Source organism: Macaca nemestrina, chromosome 8 (assembly GCF_043159975.1).
Source record: "Macaca nemestrina isolate mMacNem1 chromosome 8, mMacNem.hap1, whole genome shotgun sequence".
In the NCBI taxonomy this organism is placed as follows: domain Eukaryota; kingdom Metazoa; phylum Chordata; class Mammalia; order Primates; family Cercopithecidae; genus Macaca; species Macaca nemestrina.
The window spans coordinates 32,751,867-32,773,248 of NC_092132.1; the positions used below are offsets into that span (position 1 = coordinate 32,751,867).

Consider the following 21,382-nt stretch of genomic DNA (forward strand, 5'->3'; position numbering starts at 1 on the left):
CATTACTCTTTTGAATAGATGGCAATACTTTCCTCATCTAAATATTAAATGAGATAATAACATATCACAGTGCCTAGAACATGATAATTGCAAAAGAATTAACTCTCTTCCCTTTTCACAGATGGCAGAAAATAAATGTCATGGAAAATTATTTTTAAAAATTGTAAAACTTTCATACTAGATTGAGACATTTCACTTTATTTCTCACTGTGAAACTCACTCTCTCTCTATTTCCAGTTGGAAATAGACAAAAATAAAGAAAAATTTCTGAAGGGGTTTGGTCAATTGCTTTGCATTTTAATTAGTTGAAATTCTGACCAGCTTATACTGGAAATATTTGCATATTCTTAGCTAGTCTCATGGTCTCCAGAAATAAGCAGAAATAATTCTATTTTGAAATTTTATAATTTTAGAGTATAATTCGTATTTTAAAAAATCACATTTATTGTACATCGCAGGCAAACAAGTATGGTCAGAGGAGAACCTCAAATTTAAAGCAAATAAATAAAAACTTGTGTAGAAATAAACACAACCTTTTAAAACATCTGTCTCTCTCTCTCTCTTTTTTTTTTTTTTTTAACCCAAAATATAGAAAGATCTCTCTCTGGCTAATGTTGTATGTGTGTATTTTTCTTTGCATATTATTCTAAAGCATTTGGACATAATGAATGCCCTGATCCTGGAATACCAATCAATGCACGGCGGTTTGGGGACAACTTTCAATTAGGAAGTTCAATTTCAGTAATTTGTGAAGAAGGATTTATTAAAACCCAGGGAACAGAAACAATTACATGTATTCTGATGGATGGAAAAGTAATGTGGAGTGGACCAATTCCAAAATGTGGAGGTAAGTGTAGTGTGGAGTGAGAAGTAGAACCTCATCATCATTATGCACAAGAAACCGCAACAGGAAACACATTATCCTACCAGGACTGTCATAATCATTACCTTAAAACATTTCTTTTTATTCTATATTAAACATATGTTGTTCAGGAAATTACACTTTTAATTTTTCATATTGAAATAAATTTTTAGAAATCTTTTAGAAGCTTTCTTTTAAAAAAAGCTCTTATTAAAAGATACACATTAATAAATGGTAAATATTGGTCACATGTGTAAACCCTCTTTAGTATACTTCAAAGTTATAGTTTAATACACTTTATAGTTTCCATTCACTTTTTTCTTGGTATTTTAGCTATTCATGGTACACACTAATTTTCAAAAATGTGTTAATAATGATCAATTATCATAAAAATTATCATAAATACATTTATGCTAAAACAGTCATTTATTTAAAATATATGATTTTTGAAAGCATCTTTTGCTAATCTTTTTCAGTTTTTATTTTTCCAATTAAATGTATTTAACAAGGTTCAGGGCATATGTGTGTGTGTGTGTGTGTTTGTGTGTGATATATGTATGATCTTTGGAATTATTATTATTATCATTATTATTATTATTTTTAAACCGATTCTCACTCTGTTGCCCAGACTGGAGTGCAAAGGTGCAATCTCAGCTCACTGCAACCTCTGCCTCCTAGGTTCAAGCAATTCTCCTGCCTTAGTCTCCAGAATAGATGGGATTACAGGTGCTTGCCACCGTGCCTGGCTAATTTTTTGTATTTTTAGTAGAGACACGGTTTTACCATGTTGGCCAGGCTAGTCTCAAACTCTTGGTATCAAGTGATCTGCCTGCCTCAGCCTCCCAAAGTGCTGGGATTACAGGAATGAGCCACTGTGCCTGGCCTGTTTTTGTATATATACACTCATATAAAATCTCAAATTATGTTGGTAAGAAGGAAGGATGATCATAATTAAAAATAAAACACATCAATTATACAGTATATAAATTTAGAATCTACTGAAATGAGGCACCTTTATTTAGATTTGCCATGGGAGAGTTAACATTCTAAGTTTTAATTTCTCCTTCCACTATAGTATCTAATAATACATATCTATTTTATTAAAAAGATATAAATGTGCTGGGCACAGTGGCTCACGCCTGTAATCCCAGCACTTTAAGAGGCTGAGGCAGGTGGATCAAGAGGTCAGGAGATCGAGACCATCCTGGCCAACATGGCAAAACCCCATCTCTACTAAAATACAAAAAAAAAAAAAAAATTAGCTGGGCTTGGTGGCACGCGCCTGTAGCCACAGCTACTCAGGAGGCTGAGACAGGGGAATCACTTGAAACTGGGAGGCAGAGCTTGCAGTGAGCCGAGATTGTGCCACCGCACTCCAGCCTGGCGATAGAGCGAGACTCCCACTAAAAAAAAAAAAAAAAAAAAAAAGAAAAGAAAAAAAGAAAAAGGAAAAAAAAGATTTTAAATGAACTTTTACTAAGAAATAGATGAACTATAACTGTATAACACTCTTTAGTAGATTGCCATATGGTAATTGATTATTTTAAAAGTAGTTTCTTTTTCTTATTTTCCAAGTTTTTCTTCTTACCCGTCTGCAAACTGACTAGCTGGTAAATTAAGAATATTTAATACGTAGTTTTCCAAAGTATAGCAGATGTAATTGAAGCATTACCTATATATTGCTGACTTTCATTGGATTGAACATTTTCATAATGTCTCATAATGAAGTAATCCCAGACCATGTAATTATGTTTTCCTAGTGGCCTCTTCAATTAACGCTTTTCTCCTTTTTACTTCTAATTGCTTTCTCATTTGTAATATCAGGGGGGCAGAACACGATGACTTTAGTGTTCCTTTACAAACTTCAAATAGTACGAGTTCAGCAGGGGCTACTCTGTCAATAATTATGACTATGATGTTATTTTAAAAACATAGTGGATTTGCATAATAATGGACTAAGGTAAAAAGGGAAAATGGATTGTATGGATAGTAATACTTCGTTTTTCCATCATTCATTTTGCCGGAGCTCACCCATTCTTTTAACATAGTTTTTGATCCAGCCTTGGGGAACCAGTAAGAAAAATCTACATTAGCATTTTTGTTTGTTTGTTTTGAGACAGAGTTTTGCTCTTGTCGCCCAGGCTGGAGAGCAGTGGCACCATCTCTGCTCACTGCAACCTCTGCCGCCTGGGTTCAAGAGATTCTTGTGCCTCAGACTCCTGAGAAGCTGGGCCTATAGGTGCGCACCACCATGCCCGTCTAATTTTTTTGTATACTTAGTAGAAACTGGGTTTCTCCATGTTGGCCAGGCTGGTCTTGAACTACTGACCTCTAGTGATCCGCCTGCCTTGGCCTCCCAAAGTGCTGGGATCACAAGCGTGAGCCACCGCTCCCTGCAGCCACACATTAGTATTTGAAGGAATAGTAGGAAATGGGAGAAAAGTGTGTTTCAGGCAAAAGGAATAGAGCCAGTTCAGTGTGACTGCAGTGGAGGACAGAGTGGGTTGGATCTGATGAAAGACTAGAGAAGTCCAGAGCATTAGACACTTTGTAAATAATGCTAAGTAGCCCCAAAGTTACCCTGGGGCTGATCGGATGCCATTGCAGCTGGGAAATGACACTGTCTGAGCCTCACCCTCCCCTGCACTGAAATTTGTTTTAAATCTCAGTGGACACATACAGAGACCACTTCTAGGTAATTTTTGAATTTTGTTGGATCGTCGTTTGCCTAATTTGGGTATTGGTTTCAGAGTTGCTTGGTGCCTAGCTTCGTGGTGGAGGTAAAAGTAATTAGTAATATCAATCAATAATTTAATTGATTGATTACTTAGATAGAGCAATTTCAGGGAGATTTTTACTATCTGTGAAAAACAGCTGGAAACCATCATTCTTAGCAAACTATCACAAGAACAGAAAACCAAACACCGCATGTTCTCACTCATAGGTGGGAACTGAACAATGAGATCACTTGGACTCGGGAAGGGGAACATCACACACCGGGGCCTATCATGGGGAGGGGGGGAGGGGGGGAGGGGGGAGGGATTGCATTGGGAGTTATACCTGATGTAAATGACGAGTTGATGGGTGCTGACGAGTTGATGGGTGCAGCACACCAGCATGGCACAAGTATACATATGTAACAAACCTGCACGTTATACACATGTACCCTAGAACTTAAAGTATAATAATAATAATAAATAAAAAAGAAAAAAGAAAAAAAGAAAAAAAAGAAAAAGAAAAACAAATGGCATTTAACTTTTAAAAATAAATAAGATAAAATATTCAGAACTGTAACTTGACAAAGGCCAATGAGCCCTCCGCACATCCCAAAGAGAACCTTTATGAAGTTTCTGACGGACACGAATTGTTTTTCTCTATGTGTGAGTGAAATTACACACAATTGGCTCACCTGCCTGTTTGTGGACCCAGTAGCAAGGTGGAAACATCACTAAGGATGAGGTTGGAGCCAAGGAAGGCAGAACTGGAGTGGGCCAGAAGCAATCTTAGGGTGGCCTTTGCCAGGTTACTACTTTATGCCAAACCACCCTCTGAGCCAGTTTCCACCCAAAAAAGCAGACTGTTGTCAACTCTATAACTAACTCAGGTGGGTTTGATTTCTTAGCCTCTAATTAAGATTTGTATTGATTTCCTTTGGTTTTGCCTAAATTCTACTTAGGTACTAATAATGAAAGTCTGAGACTAGCTGACGAAATCCTATTTTTATTTTTCCTAAATTAAAAAAAAAAAAAAAACCTTCCCCATCGCCCCACCATTCCTGAAACTTCCAGAGCTACTCCCACCTACATAGAGAGCTATGGTTGGGAGCCTACTTCTCCTGTCTCCTTTTTTCTCTAGACAGTCTGTATTTTCAAAGATAAAAATTTGCGTATTATTTATTATAGTTCATCTTTGGGGCACTATCACAGCCTCCAACATTTACAAATGTTAGCAAATGTTAACATGCTTAACATTTTAGCTGAAACTTTTAAATCATCATAATATTAAACATTTCAAATAGAATAACTTTTTAAATGTACATGTTTGCATTTTCTGGTTAAAACAACTAAATTTCTTCTTCTATTTTATTCTCTTCAAAATCAAATTCATTGTTAAAAGTTATGTATGTATATGGATTGCTGTGTATTAAAATTGGAAGGTAGAACATTTTGTTTGAATCAGAACTTACAGAACAATGGAAGTCAGTATAAAATGTTTTTGTTTGAAAACTCAGAGCTTCAATCCACTTAAAGATTACCACCATCCCCAACTCCTTTGTATCATAAGTGTCTAAAAGTTTAGGCATATTGGCAAATTTGTGATCCACCAATGTCAATCAGTCCTCAAACTGATGAATCAATCAGTCCCTAAAACTTTGGGAAATCTTTGAGAATAGTTAAAGAAACTTTCATCTGCCATAGTCCTTGAATAAGGATTGTCAGACCAAAAGGGAGAAATATCATAATATGTTGCAGATTTATGATCCCACATTTCAGGTAACTTAAATATAATTATTTAACATAATTTGGTTATACATTTTATTCACTGACCTGAAGTTCAACACTGATGCATTAACTATAAGGATAGATTGGGACTTTCTGAAAATTTCAACTCATTTCTCTAGAACGAATTTTCGCCATAAAGAAGAAAGATTAGTTGCCTTTTAAGGCCTTATGAGCTTTCAGTTCTGCTAATGGAAAACAAAATACGTTACTGTAATCAGCATTGCAGTTATTTCACACTGAATTCCACAAACTGTCATCTTAACTTGGTTTAATGGCAGGCAATGACTCCTTCACCGACACTGAGACAGTAGCCTGAATATATCTGGCTCTCCCTAGGGCCAGTCTCTTCATGGCATCTTCTTCAAAGAAACATTCTAAAGCCCTGAAGAACTGTGTAGACGATTGTTGTAGACCTCCTTTAATGAGTTGACCCGGGATTTTCATAATGTATCACACAGAAAGCTTTCTAAAAATCCTCTTCCTCTCTCTTCACCAGTGTCCCACTCATAGCAGCTGCTTAAACTACTGTCCTCCCTTCACAACACAGCTTCCCTCACGATCATTTATTTTACTATTCTGCACAGTCCAGGCCCTTTTTGGATATCTTGTGAGCCTCCTCACTAAGTTCAGCCCTCTTCAAGTACAATTTTCTTGCTTCCTTCTTGGAATTGCTTTTTTTCATACCCTAAATCTACCTTTAAATTTCTTGTAATATTATCAGAATTTCAGGGACCTCTGAGGACATCATAAAGCTCATCTGTATCATAACCTTGAAAGTTCTTTCTACCAGCCTAAGTGTAAGGAAGTTTGGAAATGGGACACAACATAATTGTATTTCTTTTTTTTTTTTTTTTGAGATGGAGTTTCGCTCTTGTTGCCCAGGCTGGAGTACAATGGTGCAATCTTGGCTCAGCGGCGGAACCTCCGCTTCCCGGGTTCTAGCAATTTCCTGCCTCAGCCTCCCAAGTAGCTGGGATAACAGGCATGCACCAGCATGCCCAGCTAATTTTTTTGTATTTTTAGTAGAGACGGGATTTCACAATGTTGGTCAGGCTGGTCTTGAACTCCCGACCTTAGTTGATCCGCCCACTTCGACCTCCCGAAGTTCTGGGATTACAGGTGTGAGCCACCACACTCGGCCAAATTTCAATTTTATTTCTCCACTTAAGCATGTGTATGTGTGTCTCCTGAAATATGAGTAAGACAGTCCATTTTATTTTCTTTTTTTGAGATGGAGTCTCAGACTCTGTCACCCAGACTCGCATGCAGTGGCGCAATTTTGACTCACTGCTACCTCCACCTCCCAGGTTCAAGCAATTCTACTGCCTCAGCTTCCTGAGTAGTTGGGACTACAGGTGTGCGCCACCATGCCCAGCTAATTTTTATGTTTTTAGTAGAGATGGGGTTTCATCATGTTGGCCAGGATTGGTCTTGAACTCCTAACCTCAGATGATCTACCTGTCTCAGCCTCCCAAAGTGCTAGGATTACAGGTGTGAGCCACTGTGCCTAGCTAAGATAGTACTTTCACTTAATTCTTTCTTTCAAGGGAACATCACACAACGGAATTCCCTTTACTGTACTAGGCAATGCAAACTGGAACTATCCTTGACCCACAAAATTCCCAAATCCTGTAATCATCCAGTAAAATCCCACAGAATTCCTTGTCACTGGAATTTTCCTTGTGACCAGTACTGCTATACAGAAGGCAAATTTTAAGAGTAATATTTGACTCAGCAGAGGGATTTTCCTGTTGGGATTTGGGAAACTCACTCATCTCTGCCCACCTAAATCTGACCATCTAAGGGCCAACTCCAAGGGCTTGAGACTGTCTGCCTGCCTCACTGTCTGTCAAAAGGTATCTGCTTTGTTGTTTCTACCTCAAATGATCTAAGCATCATTACTTGGCTTTCTTTCTTAAATATAGCCATAATTAATTTATTTTTTCTCAGTTCTGATTTGCTTTACCAGATTCTTGAAATCAGTTTGTAAAGAAGAGTGTCTGTGATTATTTGGTAAATTAGCTATAGGTAATTCTGCCATGATCTTGTTGCAGGTAATTTTGATTTTCCAATTTTTTAATACTTTTTTCTAGTAGGAATCTTGCTTTTAATTTGTTCTGTGAGTTTAACACACAGCCAGAAAATGTCTTTCCAAAACTTTTACTCAACTCAACTTCATCTAGATATTTATCTTCTCTAGGATGATGAAGCCAACTGCCACTAGACTAGATGGTAGTTTTGGTGAGTCTGAGTCTACAGATAGCACCTAATGCCCAATGCCACAGATTAGGAATCATAATCTCAAATGCTTACAGGAGCAAGGAAGTAACAGAAATGAATTAGATGGGCTAAAGGAAGCAGGCTACTCTCCCAAGGGACACGTGTGTTTTCCCACTTTTTATACAGACATAGTTATAGATAAATATTTCTGTGCTTAAAAACAATACAAATAATACAAAAATAGTATTATTGACAGCTGAGAGCAATGTTTCCACTAGCTTACACAATACCTTCATGGACATTAGAAAAGAACAGCAATCAATCCATTGTGCTAGGCCAGTGAAGCAGTTTAGAAACCATATATTGGACAGCAAACTCTATTCCTTCTAAGAAAGCACACCAATGTCTCCATAAATTGAGTATCCTTTGGGGCCACTTAAGAATCATTTTGCAAAGTAGTTATTTCATGAGGAAGTTTCTTGAGTTACTCTTTTTTGTTGTGAAGCTGTGTAACACTGTTTAAGTCCGATCCTCTAGCAACTAGAGTCTAACTGGAACATCCTATCTTGAATTGTGCATTCTCCCCCAAATGATCATTTCAAATTCAAAGAGCTCTCTGCAATATCCTTTTGGCTTTGCATTGATATTCCCCTCATGTCTTATCCTATTTTTACCATGAGACAGTACAATTTTGCTAATAATTTAGCTCTTAATGTGGCTCAGTTATCTAGTATGATTTGATTTCAGGCAGACTAAAGAACTATACCAAAGTTATTTAAGAAGCATTGATAAATAAGAGATTTTTATTTTGATTTTCTTTTTTTTGAGTTAGGATGCAAGTGTTTTATACAATGAAGTAAACAGAAAGCTTCTCAAATATATTTCTAAGCCATCTTTTCCCCCTTCTCACCCACCGTTCAAGGTAGCTTGTAAAAATCATCACAATCATCATCATTATCATTTATTTTCCTTTCTGTCTTCCCCCATGCTTACACACACAGTCCTCCCATCCCTGTTTTTCTTCTCTCCCTTCCTATTTTCCTTTCCAGGGCCCATGTCTTTGCTTACATGAATTCAGTCCCTCTGTCACACACATTATCCTCAATTTACCAGAAAATCCACTCCACTATACTCTGCACCCAAGAAAGATTCATTAATTCCATTCTAATGGTTTTCAGTTGAGATTCTATCTTCTTGGAAGCTTGGCGAATAAATTCTCCACCTTGTTATAAGAAATTATATACTGGTTTTGAAAACAAGAAGAGAGACAGCAAGTTTTTGACACATATTCTCAGCTGCTCTCTGAGTTGCATTTCTACTTTATAATGCCCGCTTCTGAATTTGCCAGTAACAAGCCAGCCAATGAATCCCAAAAGAACTTGAAAGAGATGCCAGGCCATGGGATGTAGTATAAAACAGGAAGGTTCTCTTTCTAAGTGTCAAGCAGTGATAACTAAGTCATCTTGAGTTTTCTGTTTTAAAAAACAAGACAGTTGGACATAAATTAATTCTCCTGTACTGCAGCCACAGAAGGAAACAGTTCCTGAATATAAAGATTTATTATTCATTGGTGAATCCTTTAAAACAAAATGCTACTGAACTATACTCATGTAGAGTGAAAGTTGAAAAGGATTTTATTGCAGAACAAAAATGAAAGATGCATTAATGTATTCATTATTTTGTTATAGAATCTGATTAATACCATTTTTGTTTTAAAATCAAATTTTCCTCAATAATTTAAAGTTATATAATTATTTAATTGTTTATGGAAAAGTAAGTTACACAAGTCTAAAAATTATGTTATTAACTTTTATTTTATTAAATATACTGCTCAGGCTCATTTTAGTCTCCCTTCCTGGTTTCTCCTCCTCTCTGTGATCTGTTTAAGTGCATGTCCCAGAGCTACATTTTGGATATTTTCTGCTCTCTATTTCATTCATTTCACTGGTGATTTTTCAATCAGTATCTAACTGTAAACAATATCTATATGGTGCTGTCTCTCAAATTTACATCTCTAGCCTGGTTCTCTGCCCTGAAATGTAGACTTATATCTTCAACTTCCTACTCCACATCTGCACTTAGGTGTTTAATAGGCATCTAAAACTTACCCTGTCCAAAACTGATCTGTCTCCCCACATCACTCTAAACCTGCTACTGTCACTCACTTTCTCCATTATTAATAGCAACTCCATTATTTCAGTCATTCAGGTCAAAATTCTTCAGTCTTTGTCTAATCTTTCCTGACTCCTTTCTTTCTGTCATAACCATAGATAATGCATCAGAAAAACTGGCTAGCTCTTCCTTTGAAATCATTCAAAACGCAAGTATTTCTTACTACCTCCACTGCTGACATCTTGATCCTAGCAACCTTTGTCTCTGGCTTTAATTAATCCGTAGCCTCCTAACTGCTCTCACTGCTTCTGTCTCTTCTTTCATTCAGTTCTATTCTCAACACAGCTGCCAAAGTGATATACCATTCTTCTCTAAAGATACTTGATCCCTGTGGTTTTTTCCTTCCTCGTCTTTTCCTTCCAGATCTCATGCAGATACTGAAATTTGTAGTTCAAATTAGAAATGGCTTGTTGTTCAGTCCACCTGTGCCCAACCATTAGTTTCTTCATAATTATTTCTCCTCTGAGTCTCAGAAGGCTCTGATGCATGTATGCTTTCTGCTTCTCTCATCCTTTTTACCTGACTGACTCACATGCTCCCTACACTGTAGTCAGCAGTGCCCCCTTTGATCTAAAGCAATCTCCCTGACAAAAATGGAAATGAATATTGGCCTTCTGGATTACATGATCATGTTTTTGAATATGATTAGATGTAATACATTCATGGGGCTGCTTTATAGATAAAGGAGATTACATTTAGTGAAATACATTAGAAGAGTCTGATGAATGCTATTGCCTCAAAGTTGATGATTTAACTAAGATGCTGGGTTAAGACAGGCAAAGTTGCCTCTTTCTTGTGGACACTAGAAACAATTTTGAACATTGTTATATTTGCAGCCCTCCTGACAAGGAAAACAATAGGAATAAATGTGTGACTAACAAAGTGGAGAACTAAATTTTCCTGCTGCTTTTGCTTTGGCAACTTAGGTCTCCGGTTAAGAAGAAAAATTTATCTATATTCCTCTTCATGAAAATTTGAGGACGAGACACCCCTCCAGAGCTTAAGTGGGTTCTAGCTGATTCTTTTATCTCAATCATAACCTCTGCCATCCTACTTCCAATGTATTAAGCAGCAAAAGCTAGGGAGATCTATATATCTTTATCTAATCTATATATCTATCTCTATCATCCATCTATCTACAACTGTTCGAATCATAAGTTGTTTGTTTTTTCATTCTTCTTAGAGGAAGGAAAGTGCTAGTCTCCTTATCTTCAAGCCAAATTGAGGGAAAAAGCTGCAAGAGAATCCCTTACAGAGAATGGAGATGTTTGTGTGAAAGAGAATTCTCAGGTGGATATTTGCTTATACAATGGACTTGCTGATCTACATTCTATGCCTGTTGAACAAGAGAAAAGAAGTTGGTGAAAAGCTGGCAGGTTGGAGAGAGGGACAGCTGTTTAGTTCCAACAGTTTCGTTAGTCAATGATGTAAGTTTCCTATGCATCAAATGAATACCAAAGACATTACTCAGACTTGGCCACAGGAAAAGGCAATCCAACATAGTTATAGGGTATACTGCCAGGGATGGGAGCAGACAAGCAACTACAAAAGGTTGAGCTTCTCTTTTATCAGGGGATTGTGCAGTGACAAGCAATTCTCCTCACTCTTGGCCTTTGCAAACAATTCATTTGTTCTCATTGGAGAATCAACATTTTCCATACCTGACAAAATGGAGGCACCAGTGACCAGACAAAAGTTTTCAAGGAAAGCAGTAACTTCCAGGAAAGGGCTGTGATAGCATAATCTACCTCATTCCAGCCCTAACTCACCACAGGAAACAGGATCTAAAGGTAAAAGGAAGAGAACAAGATATGAAATAAATGATAATACCTTCTCCAAGTGCTAAAGTAAGTAGAGGAATGAATCTGAAAGTGCTGGCATTCCTTTAGCATGCTCCTCCCCATCCTCCAAGTCTCTCTGGCCACTACTCAGAGGCCCCTTGGGTGAGTGAATGGAGAGAAAGAGATAAGAGTTTTAAATTGAACTGGACCAAGTTTTTAAATACTAGAAGTGATAAGAAAACTAGAGTCTCTGCTTAACATGCTCTTTGAGGACATAAAGAGATTTGGCAGTGTGTGTTTTAAGGCAGTAATTAGAAAAAAAAAAAAGTCTTCTGTTTTTGCTTCACCAGCTTTAGAATGTTCTACAAAATGCTTACTCAAGCAAGAACTCCCTTGCCCTCAGCACAGAACTCCCTGCATAGCTGTGGCTTATGCTCCTTCCTACTCCCTAATGGGATATCTAAGAGAATTCTTTGAATGATTAGGATGGGACTGAAGACCCAGGAGAACTGTTTGGAGACAAGGCTGGACTTGCATGCCTGATGAACTTTCCCTTTGAGGATAGGAGGTTCTCTCTTGAATCTCAATTAGTCTCAGAGGAAAGGAAGCCATTCTCATTCACAGACATTACATTCTTTTTAGAGAGAGTTCTTTTGAGAAAGCAATTAGAGTAACAATTTGATACATAGATCAGAATTGATTTGTGGTTCTTATAAACAGATATGTATTCACACATTTATATATATATATATAGAGAGAGAGAGAGAGCTCTCCTTTATTTAAGTATTTAGATGTTACTAAATTCTAAATCTCCTGGAGGACTAGTATAGAATAATCTAATCTAATAGCCATTGGCAGGATTTTGCTTCTAAACTTTGTGGAGCTGGGTATGGGGAGGGATAGTACTTATGGAAATGGACTCTTTTGGCTCTTTAATTATCATGTTTCTGTCTTTCTCTTCTTATCCTAGATACATACCTGACTTGTTCCCTGTAATTTTTTTTGAACCACCTTGCGGTGTGCTGAGGTTTGAGAGAGCTGGTGATTACTTACCACACACCTATAACCATAAAGCATTTTTTTTTAAAAGAACAAAATGGAACTGTCGTTGTCTGATTGTCCTTGAGTTGGCATCTAGATTTTATCAGGCACAACTCCATAGAAGGGCTGTTATCAGACGAAATGCTACAATGTTCACCTCTTTAATTCACCTATGGCAAAATCCCTGTGATCAAAACCTAGCTCAGCTCATGGTCCCCAACTTCCTTCTGAGCACCTAAGTACCACTTCTCAGATGAAAGAGCATCTCCTGCTGTGGAGTATCAGCACTCCTTAGCATTTTTATTCAAGAGAATTTTATCAGAATGCAGTCTGAAGCACTTCTGATTCTTTCATCCAGGTCTTAAAACACAGTGGGTTCTTTGAATGTATCCTTTTCTCTTAAAGTAACACAAAATTGAGCCAGCCCTCAAACTCCCATTAATTTATAACAGACGTTCTTCAGGCCTTAGAAAAATAAAGCTAGATAAATGAATTATGTCGACTTTATATATCACATTGTTGTTTTTATTGCTACAAAAAAGAGAATTAAAGGCAACAACCTATATTTCACTAAAATATCCAAATAACTTCCTCATCCCGGAAAACTGAGAGATTAACCAAGGGAGTCTTGCAGCCACAGAACACCCACATCCCTTAAATTTCCTGTGTGGTCCACATACCTAATCAATAAAAGGACCTGAGGGATCAGGTGCGGGTTTTGTCAACCATGCAGATTTTTGGGTCCCGTCTTACAACTATTAGAAGTACAGCACAGGAATCTGCGTGTGTGTGTGTGTGTGTGTGTGTTTTTTTTTTTTTTTTAAGATGGAGTCTTGCTCTATTGCCCAGGCTGGAGTGCAGTGGCGTGATCTCGGCTCACTGCAAGCTCCGCCTCGTGGGTTCACGCCATTCTTCTGCCTCAACCTCCCAAGTAGCGGGGACTACAGTCGCCCGCCACCGTGCCCGGCTAAAGTTTTGTATTTTTTAGTAGAGACAGGATTTCACCATGTTAGCCAGGATGACCTCGTGATCCACCCGCCTCGGTCTCCCAAAGGAATCTGCATTTTAACAAGCTCAGTAGATGCCCACTAAAGTTTGAAAATCTTTGAAAGCAATAATTACTGCATATAACTAGAGGCCCCCACGAACTGCTCCTTCTTAGGCGTCCACTAACAATAAGTTGTAGTAACAAAGAACCACTTGACTTTTCCCTCACACAGATTAGTATTTTTTACTTCCTATCTCTGCCTATCTGTCCCCCTTCTGTTAAGCCTATTTTGCATGTATTCATTTTTTAATCTAAATTCTTCATCTTCAAACATCTCCTTCCGGGACTCTTTCCTAATGCCCCTGGCATAGTACCTGTCCCTGCCCTATATTTCAAAGCTACTTACCCAGCTCAAGCATGTACTTATCATGTTTCATGTTAACTCTATCAATCTTCCTTGTAGAAAATGTGTATCTCTTGAAGGCAGATATAATGTCATATAGATTTTTTTTTTTTTCAGTTTCAGCAGCTAGCACAGTATCTTAGGCATAGTAGCAGAAACTAAATGTTTAATAAATTAAAAATGAATAATAAATAGTAGCGGAGAGGCACTTAAAATGGAGTGTTTAGAGCCTCAACATTATACTAAAAACTTTTGGACTGAATATTCTACTCCGCTGACTTTTCATGTATTTCTGTCTTCACTAAACAATGGTAAAGAGAGTATAAAATGCTTAAATAAAATTTCCTTTTGGAAAAGTCATAAATCTATTGTGGAAGTAATTCTTAACTAGGAATTTAACAATTTGAATTTGAGTCTCAGCTCTGTCACTACCTAGTCCATGTTTCTCATCAAGTCATGATCATAAGTCAAAACTCCGTCATAAGTTGAGGATCATGTGTGTGTCAAAGAAAAATTTCTCCATCAGAGTTAAACAGGCAAGCAAGACTATTTGAGACTATTGCAAAGGAGATAAAAGATTGAACTCAACTCCTTCCAAAGAGAGAGAGGGTTTTTAAGCATTGGGGTGAGCTAGTAGGAGCATGTTAGGGGGTAGGTTGGCCAATGTGATTAGATCATTTATGTTTGATAATTGGAGCTTATTAAAGTTAGGTTCCCACTCTCCCACAGAGACCGGAAGATAAGGGTGCTCCAAAGGATGTTTCCCAGGTCATTGAAAAAGACATTCTTGGGTCATAAAACTAGCAAGAGGCTGGGAGAAAATTTACATTTCAAAGATGCAGAGGGAAAAAAAATACAAGTTTTCTAAAGTAAATGCTCTAGGAAAAGGAGATGGGAAGGAGGGTCTTGAGTCAAGAAGAAGCCTGTCTAAATTTAGTTAAACTAAAGTTTATCTCAGTCAAGTGAGATATACACTATTCTATTTTCCCACTAAAACCTAGGAATTTATTATTTTTACTTGTTAAAGTTATCCCAGTTCACACACTTCGATGAGAGGAAGACCCAAACAAATAATTCATCTCAGCCCTTTTCTCAGTGTAGTGATATACTAGCTATTGGACAGTACCTACTTAATTTTATTAAATTAAAACTTTTTTCAAAGGGTTGCATATTCAATCATCTCTCATCTTTTCCTCTAAATTCACCTTTACCTTCAACCTATGTGGAAACTTGAACATCAATCAATTTTGAAAATCACTCCTAAGATAGCTAAGAGCTCCAGATTTTATTTTCTCTTGTTTCTTGTGATATTTCGTAGACGCTTCCATTTTAGCACTGAATCTCATTAACTTTCCGCATGAAGCTCCTCCCTGTTCCGTGTTTCCCATTTTGGTGAATGGAATCACCGTCCACCCTATTGCACATGCCAAGGGGTCAAGGACCGGTTGAGACTCCTTCCTCAGAGTTACTCTTTGCACGTCAATAAATGCTTTTGATTCTCCTTCGTAAATACCTTGCACATTCTGCCTATCTCTGCTATAGCCTTATTTCAGAATCTGATAATGCCTTTCCTAGATAGTTGTAACAATCTCCTAACTGATCTCACTAAATCCAGGTGTAGTGCTGCAATCTATTTTACATGAAAGTTTTGTTTAAATGAAAATCTTATCCTTTGTCTATATATGTATATATGTATGTGTCCTTTGTCAATAATTTTTCAATTGCCATGGTTCACTTTCCATACTGGAGCAAACCAGCTCCTTTTCTAATCTTCTCTCATCACTTCTTTATTCCCTAGAAAAGGTATTTGCATTACTTTGTGCTAACTCAATCCTCTACACATTTGCATGTGATGTTGCTTTCATTTACAATATCCTCCCTCAGTTTTTCTGTTGGTGAATTCTGACTCATTCTTGAGTTCATCCTGTTTACTCTTCAAATTAAACATAATCTCTTCTATGAAGCATGTATTCATTTCCTTTTCTAGGCCCCTTGTGGACATACCTTTGTTACAGAACTTGACATTTTTACCTTTTGTTAATATTTCTGTCTTTTGCACCATAGGCACCGTGAGGAGAGGAAAAAGACTATCTTAATGTCAGTTGGAAAGAATTTTTCTAGAGTCGAACTGGCTTTGTTCAAATCCTTGACAGCTCAGATGCAAATTATTTAAATTCCTTACACATCAGTTTTCTTATCTGGCTAGATTATTTTGAGCATTATATAAAATAATCTAAGAGTGCCTGACACATAGAAAGCATTCCATAAATGTTCATTTGTAGAAGTAGTACAAATGCCACACAAGCACACACCTGCCACACAATGGTATGTGGAAAAACTGAAATATTAATGAATAAAAGATGAATGAATGAATGAATGAATGGGACTTTGAAAATGCTTCTTTATGGCCTTGGTCCTCTTTTTGCTTTCTGTATATTCCAATTTTTTCTTGTTCAGCCAGGAGTAGTTATTGTTTTTTAGAGAAATCCTTTTTAAAGTATAGTATCTTCATACCTGGAGATACACAAGCTCATTTTTGGTTAAAAAAATGTATAAGATTTTCTTAAATTTCGGTAGATACATAATTAACTACATAGGCAATATATGAATATGGCAGCATTGTTAAATTTGAGTAACTAACTTTTTGGGTTTTTTTTAGTTGTATTTTACACATATTGCAGTTAGATTTCTTTACAGGTAAAATATGTGTAATTAATAATATTTTTAGGCCGGGCATGGTGGCTCATGCCTGTAATCCCACCACTCTGGGAGGCCAAGGCGGGTGTATCACCTGAGGTCAGAAGTTCAGGACCAGCCTGGCCATGACGAAACCCTGTCTCTACTAAAAATACAAAAAAAATTAGCCGGGTGTGGTGGTGCATGCCTGTAATCCCAGCTACTCCGGAAGCTGAGGCAGGGGAATCACTTGAACCCAGGAGGCGGAGGTTGCAATGAGATGAGATCATGCAATTGCACTCCAGCCTGGGCAACAAGAGCGAAACTCCATCTCAAATAAATAAATAAAAAACAATAATAATAGTATTTTTAGGTTTTTGTTCCAAAACTCTGGGCAGCTTTTTTTTTTTCTTCAGCTGTTTTTTTGTTTTGTTTTGTTTTTCTACATTTAGTCTCTCCTTTCTCTTGCATTTTATCTACTCCATACTCTTCCACTGTTGCTACACCATGACATCTCCTTACTGACATTTTCCTCTCATGTGCCTGAGGGTCACTTTAATCATGAGACTTTTGCTGACCGACCCACATAAGCATGTCTCTCCCCTCTTGGGCGTAGACCTTCTGGAGAGTCGGTTCCTATACTTTTGGAAGAATAATTTAGGGAAATTCCAACCCTTTAAGTGAGAAAATAGCACCTTCAGAAAATATCAGAAGTAGAAGAAGAACCACAAGCAGGGTCACTATTCTGGAGAGTCATTTTGAGAAACAAACAGCAATCAATCACATCTTTAGGCTACTTCTTCACTTTAAAGCCCCCTCTTAACTCTGCCTCCCTCACATTTTGCACTGAGTGACTAGTCAGAATGCTTCTCAGTACTTTACTTTTTAATCCTTTATGGCCCATTACTCAATTGTTAATTTTATGACTACCTTGCCTAATGATGATTAGGTTGAATGAATGAATGCTTTTCTGGAACAATATGAGTTGCTGACATAATGAAGATTTGTGTCAGAAATACTCCATACTTTGAGGACTCTCTCTCACTAAAATATTTAGCTCTGTCTTGTAAAGTATGGTAATTTACGTGACTATTATGCACATAATTTCATTTTTGAAATGCATAACCCTACAGGAAATCTAATTATGAGTCATCATAACTAGGAAGAGTAAATAATCCTCATGAAAATGGCCTCCTTTAAAAGCTTTTTAGGAAACGAAATTAAATTCTACTAAGGAAGAAAACTTAGTTTTTATGAAGGTTCTCTGTCATACAAATAACATCTTTTGGCAATTTCACATAGAAAATGTTTTACTAAAAATGGAAATTTTACAGTAATGTTTAATTCCTAGGCCAATTTATAAATATTTACTATTTCATTTGGGTTCCATCAAGTTATTTAAAGAATAAAAAGGAGTAAAGTAGTGTCTAGAGCAATTGTTTTCAGAAATTCTGTAAGACAAAGCAGAAAGAAATAAGCTAGGAAAAATATAAACACATGGGTAAGAGTTTAAATGGGAAGATTTAAAGAAAATAATGTGATAAGATACTGGGAATAGTGATGTATTAAAAAGTTGATCTAGTATACATTTAGCCTTTTTTTTCTTTCCTGATAATTTTCAACATCTCAAATACTCTTTCCTCCATGTTCTCTTCGGTGTATACTTCCAGAAAGTAGAGCAGGCTAATGCAGCTGGGCTGCAGAGTGAAGGGGAGTTCCGTGACAAGGCTAGAGAATAAGTAACAGCTAGATCCTACACAGCCTTATCAGGAAACACAGAAAGTTGTCGCTAAAGGGCATGGTAAGCTTTGTGAATTAAAGAAAAGAAAAAAAAAATCACTGTATCAGTAGCATGGAGAATAGTGTAAATGCAGAGACCAGTTCAGAGGATATTTCCATACTGAGGGATGAGATTATGGTACTTTAAACTAAGACAAAAGTCATAGAGCTAGAGAAACAAGAGCGAGCTCCCAGATGGGTTGGATATGGGAGTAACGGATGGGTTGGATATGGGAGTAAATGGTAAAAATAATATAAGTATGAAAACTGAATACTTCTATCTTTCTAGTTTATGCAACTGGACAGATGGTGGTTTCATTTACCAATACGGGAAGTAATGGAAGAGGGTCAATACTAAGGCTTTGTTTTGCAGAAGTTGAGTTGAAAGTGATTTTAAAACTTTTCAACACAGTGAACTTTGGGAATTTGCTCTCTCTAAAACTTGGTTTACACATCTTCAAAATGAGCGTTTACACTAAATGATCTAATCAGTGCTTACTGGAACTGCAATGCTATCATTGTGGTTTCAATTATGTGTGAGTTTAGGGAAATCGGAGGATACAATATTTGAAATGATAAATAATATTTAAATTTGATATTAAAAAGAAAAGAGATCAAAATACAAAACAAAGAAAGGGGATAGATGTCTAGGAAATGGTGTGATGAAACTGTAATTTGGAGGACATTATTCTGACAGCTGTACTAAAGTAAGAAAGAAAATAGCAGATGAGAAATAAGGTAAAAAGTTGAATCAATGAAGGCTTGAATTATAGTAGTGACTCTGGAAAATGGAAGTTCAAACTGTTAGTGTATAAGGTGAATTAGTAGAATTTGATAACATAAGTAAGAAAATAAAAGAGAAAGAGATCAAAACTAACAACTTGGGTTTTCTTTCAAGCTTTGAATACAAAGATGATGATAGAGAGACAAGAACATATGTAAGGGGTATTATTCATAGACTTAAGGACTTAAGGATGAGCTATGCTAAATATAGCTATTTCATATTTTGAAAAGTAGATTACCTTTTTAGAAAAATCATCATTTTTGATGATGTACCATTACTTTCAAAAATAGTATTAACTATTTAATAAAGATATGCAGAGATTTGTTTTAAAAAATTTTTAGTGTTAAGAATAATATCTGTGATTTATGCTGAATGTTTTATTCTTACTTGTTCTCTGATTTAATTTTTCAGCCCCATGTGGTGGCCATTTTTCAGCTCCCAGTGGAGTGATTCTCTCACCAGGATGGCCAGGATACTACAAAGACTCTTTGAATTGTGAGTGGGTGATTGAAGCTGAACCTGGACACTCCATCAAAATTACATTTGAAAGGTCTCACAAATATTTTTTCTACTTTTAAAGAAAATATTATCTAAAAGACTAGTTGACATTCTCTTTTGCATTTGCCGAATCAATGTTTAATTCTATTGTAATAGTCAAATTGCTGTGCTTTGAATGCTTTCATCTGTTTGCCCCCTTTAACCTTTCAGCCTGTTTCCAAGTTAATTTTCTATTTGTTTAATGCTGTATCAGTACTATTGAAATATGCAAGATCGACCTTTTTGCTTTATGTACATGTATACTACTAAGATACGAACATGTGACCTTTAACTTAATGAGCTTAGTTGTCCTATATTTTGAAGGGCCTGTGAATTCTGCTCTGCTAGGTTTCAAGAGGCAAAGGTGCCGTAAACACATTCAAATCAACACTGTAGTGCAGTCTAAGACACCTAGGCACGCTATCCATATGCTTTCACCTCTAAGTCCTTCTGAAAAGGACTGTCATGTAGTTTGTAGTAATGGTTCAACAGCTGACCTTTTATTCCCCCTAGAAAAATTAGTATTACTGATCAAATAAACTATATTGTAAAAGGCTACAATATTGAATATTTTAAACGTTAAAAGAATGAAACTTCTCATATGCTATTGAATCACAATTTACAAATCAAAATAGCTTTATCTATATAATCTCTCAATTATATCACTGACTTCTCTCATCTCCCAACCCCTTTCTTAAAAAACAAACAGATGAACAAAAAACTTCTTTAAGCATTAGAGCCACATGAAAAACAAATAAGTACAGCAGAATATATTTATTATTGACTGAAGATTGAATTTTACAAACCTAATATGATTCTTTCCTAACTCAAAAGGTCCTTCACTGAATGTGTCCATCCATGCTAGTGTTAACATCTGCATGGGAGAGAACAGATTCCACTTTGAACAGATGTAAAGTATTAAACATTTCACATGGGTTCATTCTACTGTTAAAAACCTTAGACAAGTTAAATTTAATCATGTTTATTTGAGCAAAGAACAATTCACGAATCAGGTAGCACCTTGAATCAGTATATACGAAGAGGTTCACATAGCAAGTGGGCAGAAAGTATTTATAGACCAAAAAAAAAAAAAAAAAAAAAGTGACATACAGAAACAGCTTGATTAGTTACAGCTTGGCATTTGCCTTGTATAGATATGATCTAATCAGTTGGTGGCCTGTTATTGACTGAAACTTGGCTTCTGTAATTGGATGACACTCAGCTATTTATTACAAGATTATACTCTTAGTTAGCTTGCCCTTTCTTACGCAGGAATTCAAAGTATACAAGAGGTTTTAAGCTAAACTTAATTTAACACTATCTTATTATAATCTACATGGTTTACTAGGGCTATATTAGTTTTCTGTATTAGTTAGGGCTGCCATAACCAAGTGTCACAGACTGCGTGAGATAAACAACAGAAACTAATTTTCTCACAGCTCTGGAGGCTAGAAGTTCAAGATCAAGGTGTACACAAGACAGTTTATTCTGGATTCTCTTTTTGCCTTGTAGATGGCTGTCTTCTCCATTTATCTTCATGAGATTTTCTCTGTGTGTGTGTTTATGTCCTGGACACCAGTTACATTGGATTGGGGTCCATTTATATGATCTCACTTTACCTTAATTACCCTTTTAAA

At 36.5% G+C, this 21,382-nt stretch overlaps 1 protein-coding gene across 6 annotated transcripts in view; it reads left to right on the top strand.

Moving 5' to 3' along the window:
* LOC105475960 (CUB and Sushi multiple domains 3) overlaps positions 1-21,382 on the top strand; it is a 1,218,758-nt gene that overhangs the window by 765,768 nt on the left and 431,608 nt on the right. For all 6 annotated transcript variants that reach the window (XM_011731490.2, XM_071067898.1, XM_071067897.1 and 3 more), the window contains 2 exons: positions 653-847; positions 19,620-19,758. In XM_011731490.2, the coding sequence (XP_011729792.2) occupies positions 653-847; positions 19,620-19,758 (334 nt within the window). The remainder of the gene's footprint in view (positions 1-652; positions 848-19,619; positions 19,759-21,382) is intronic.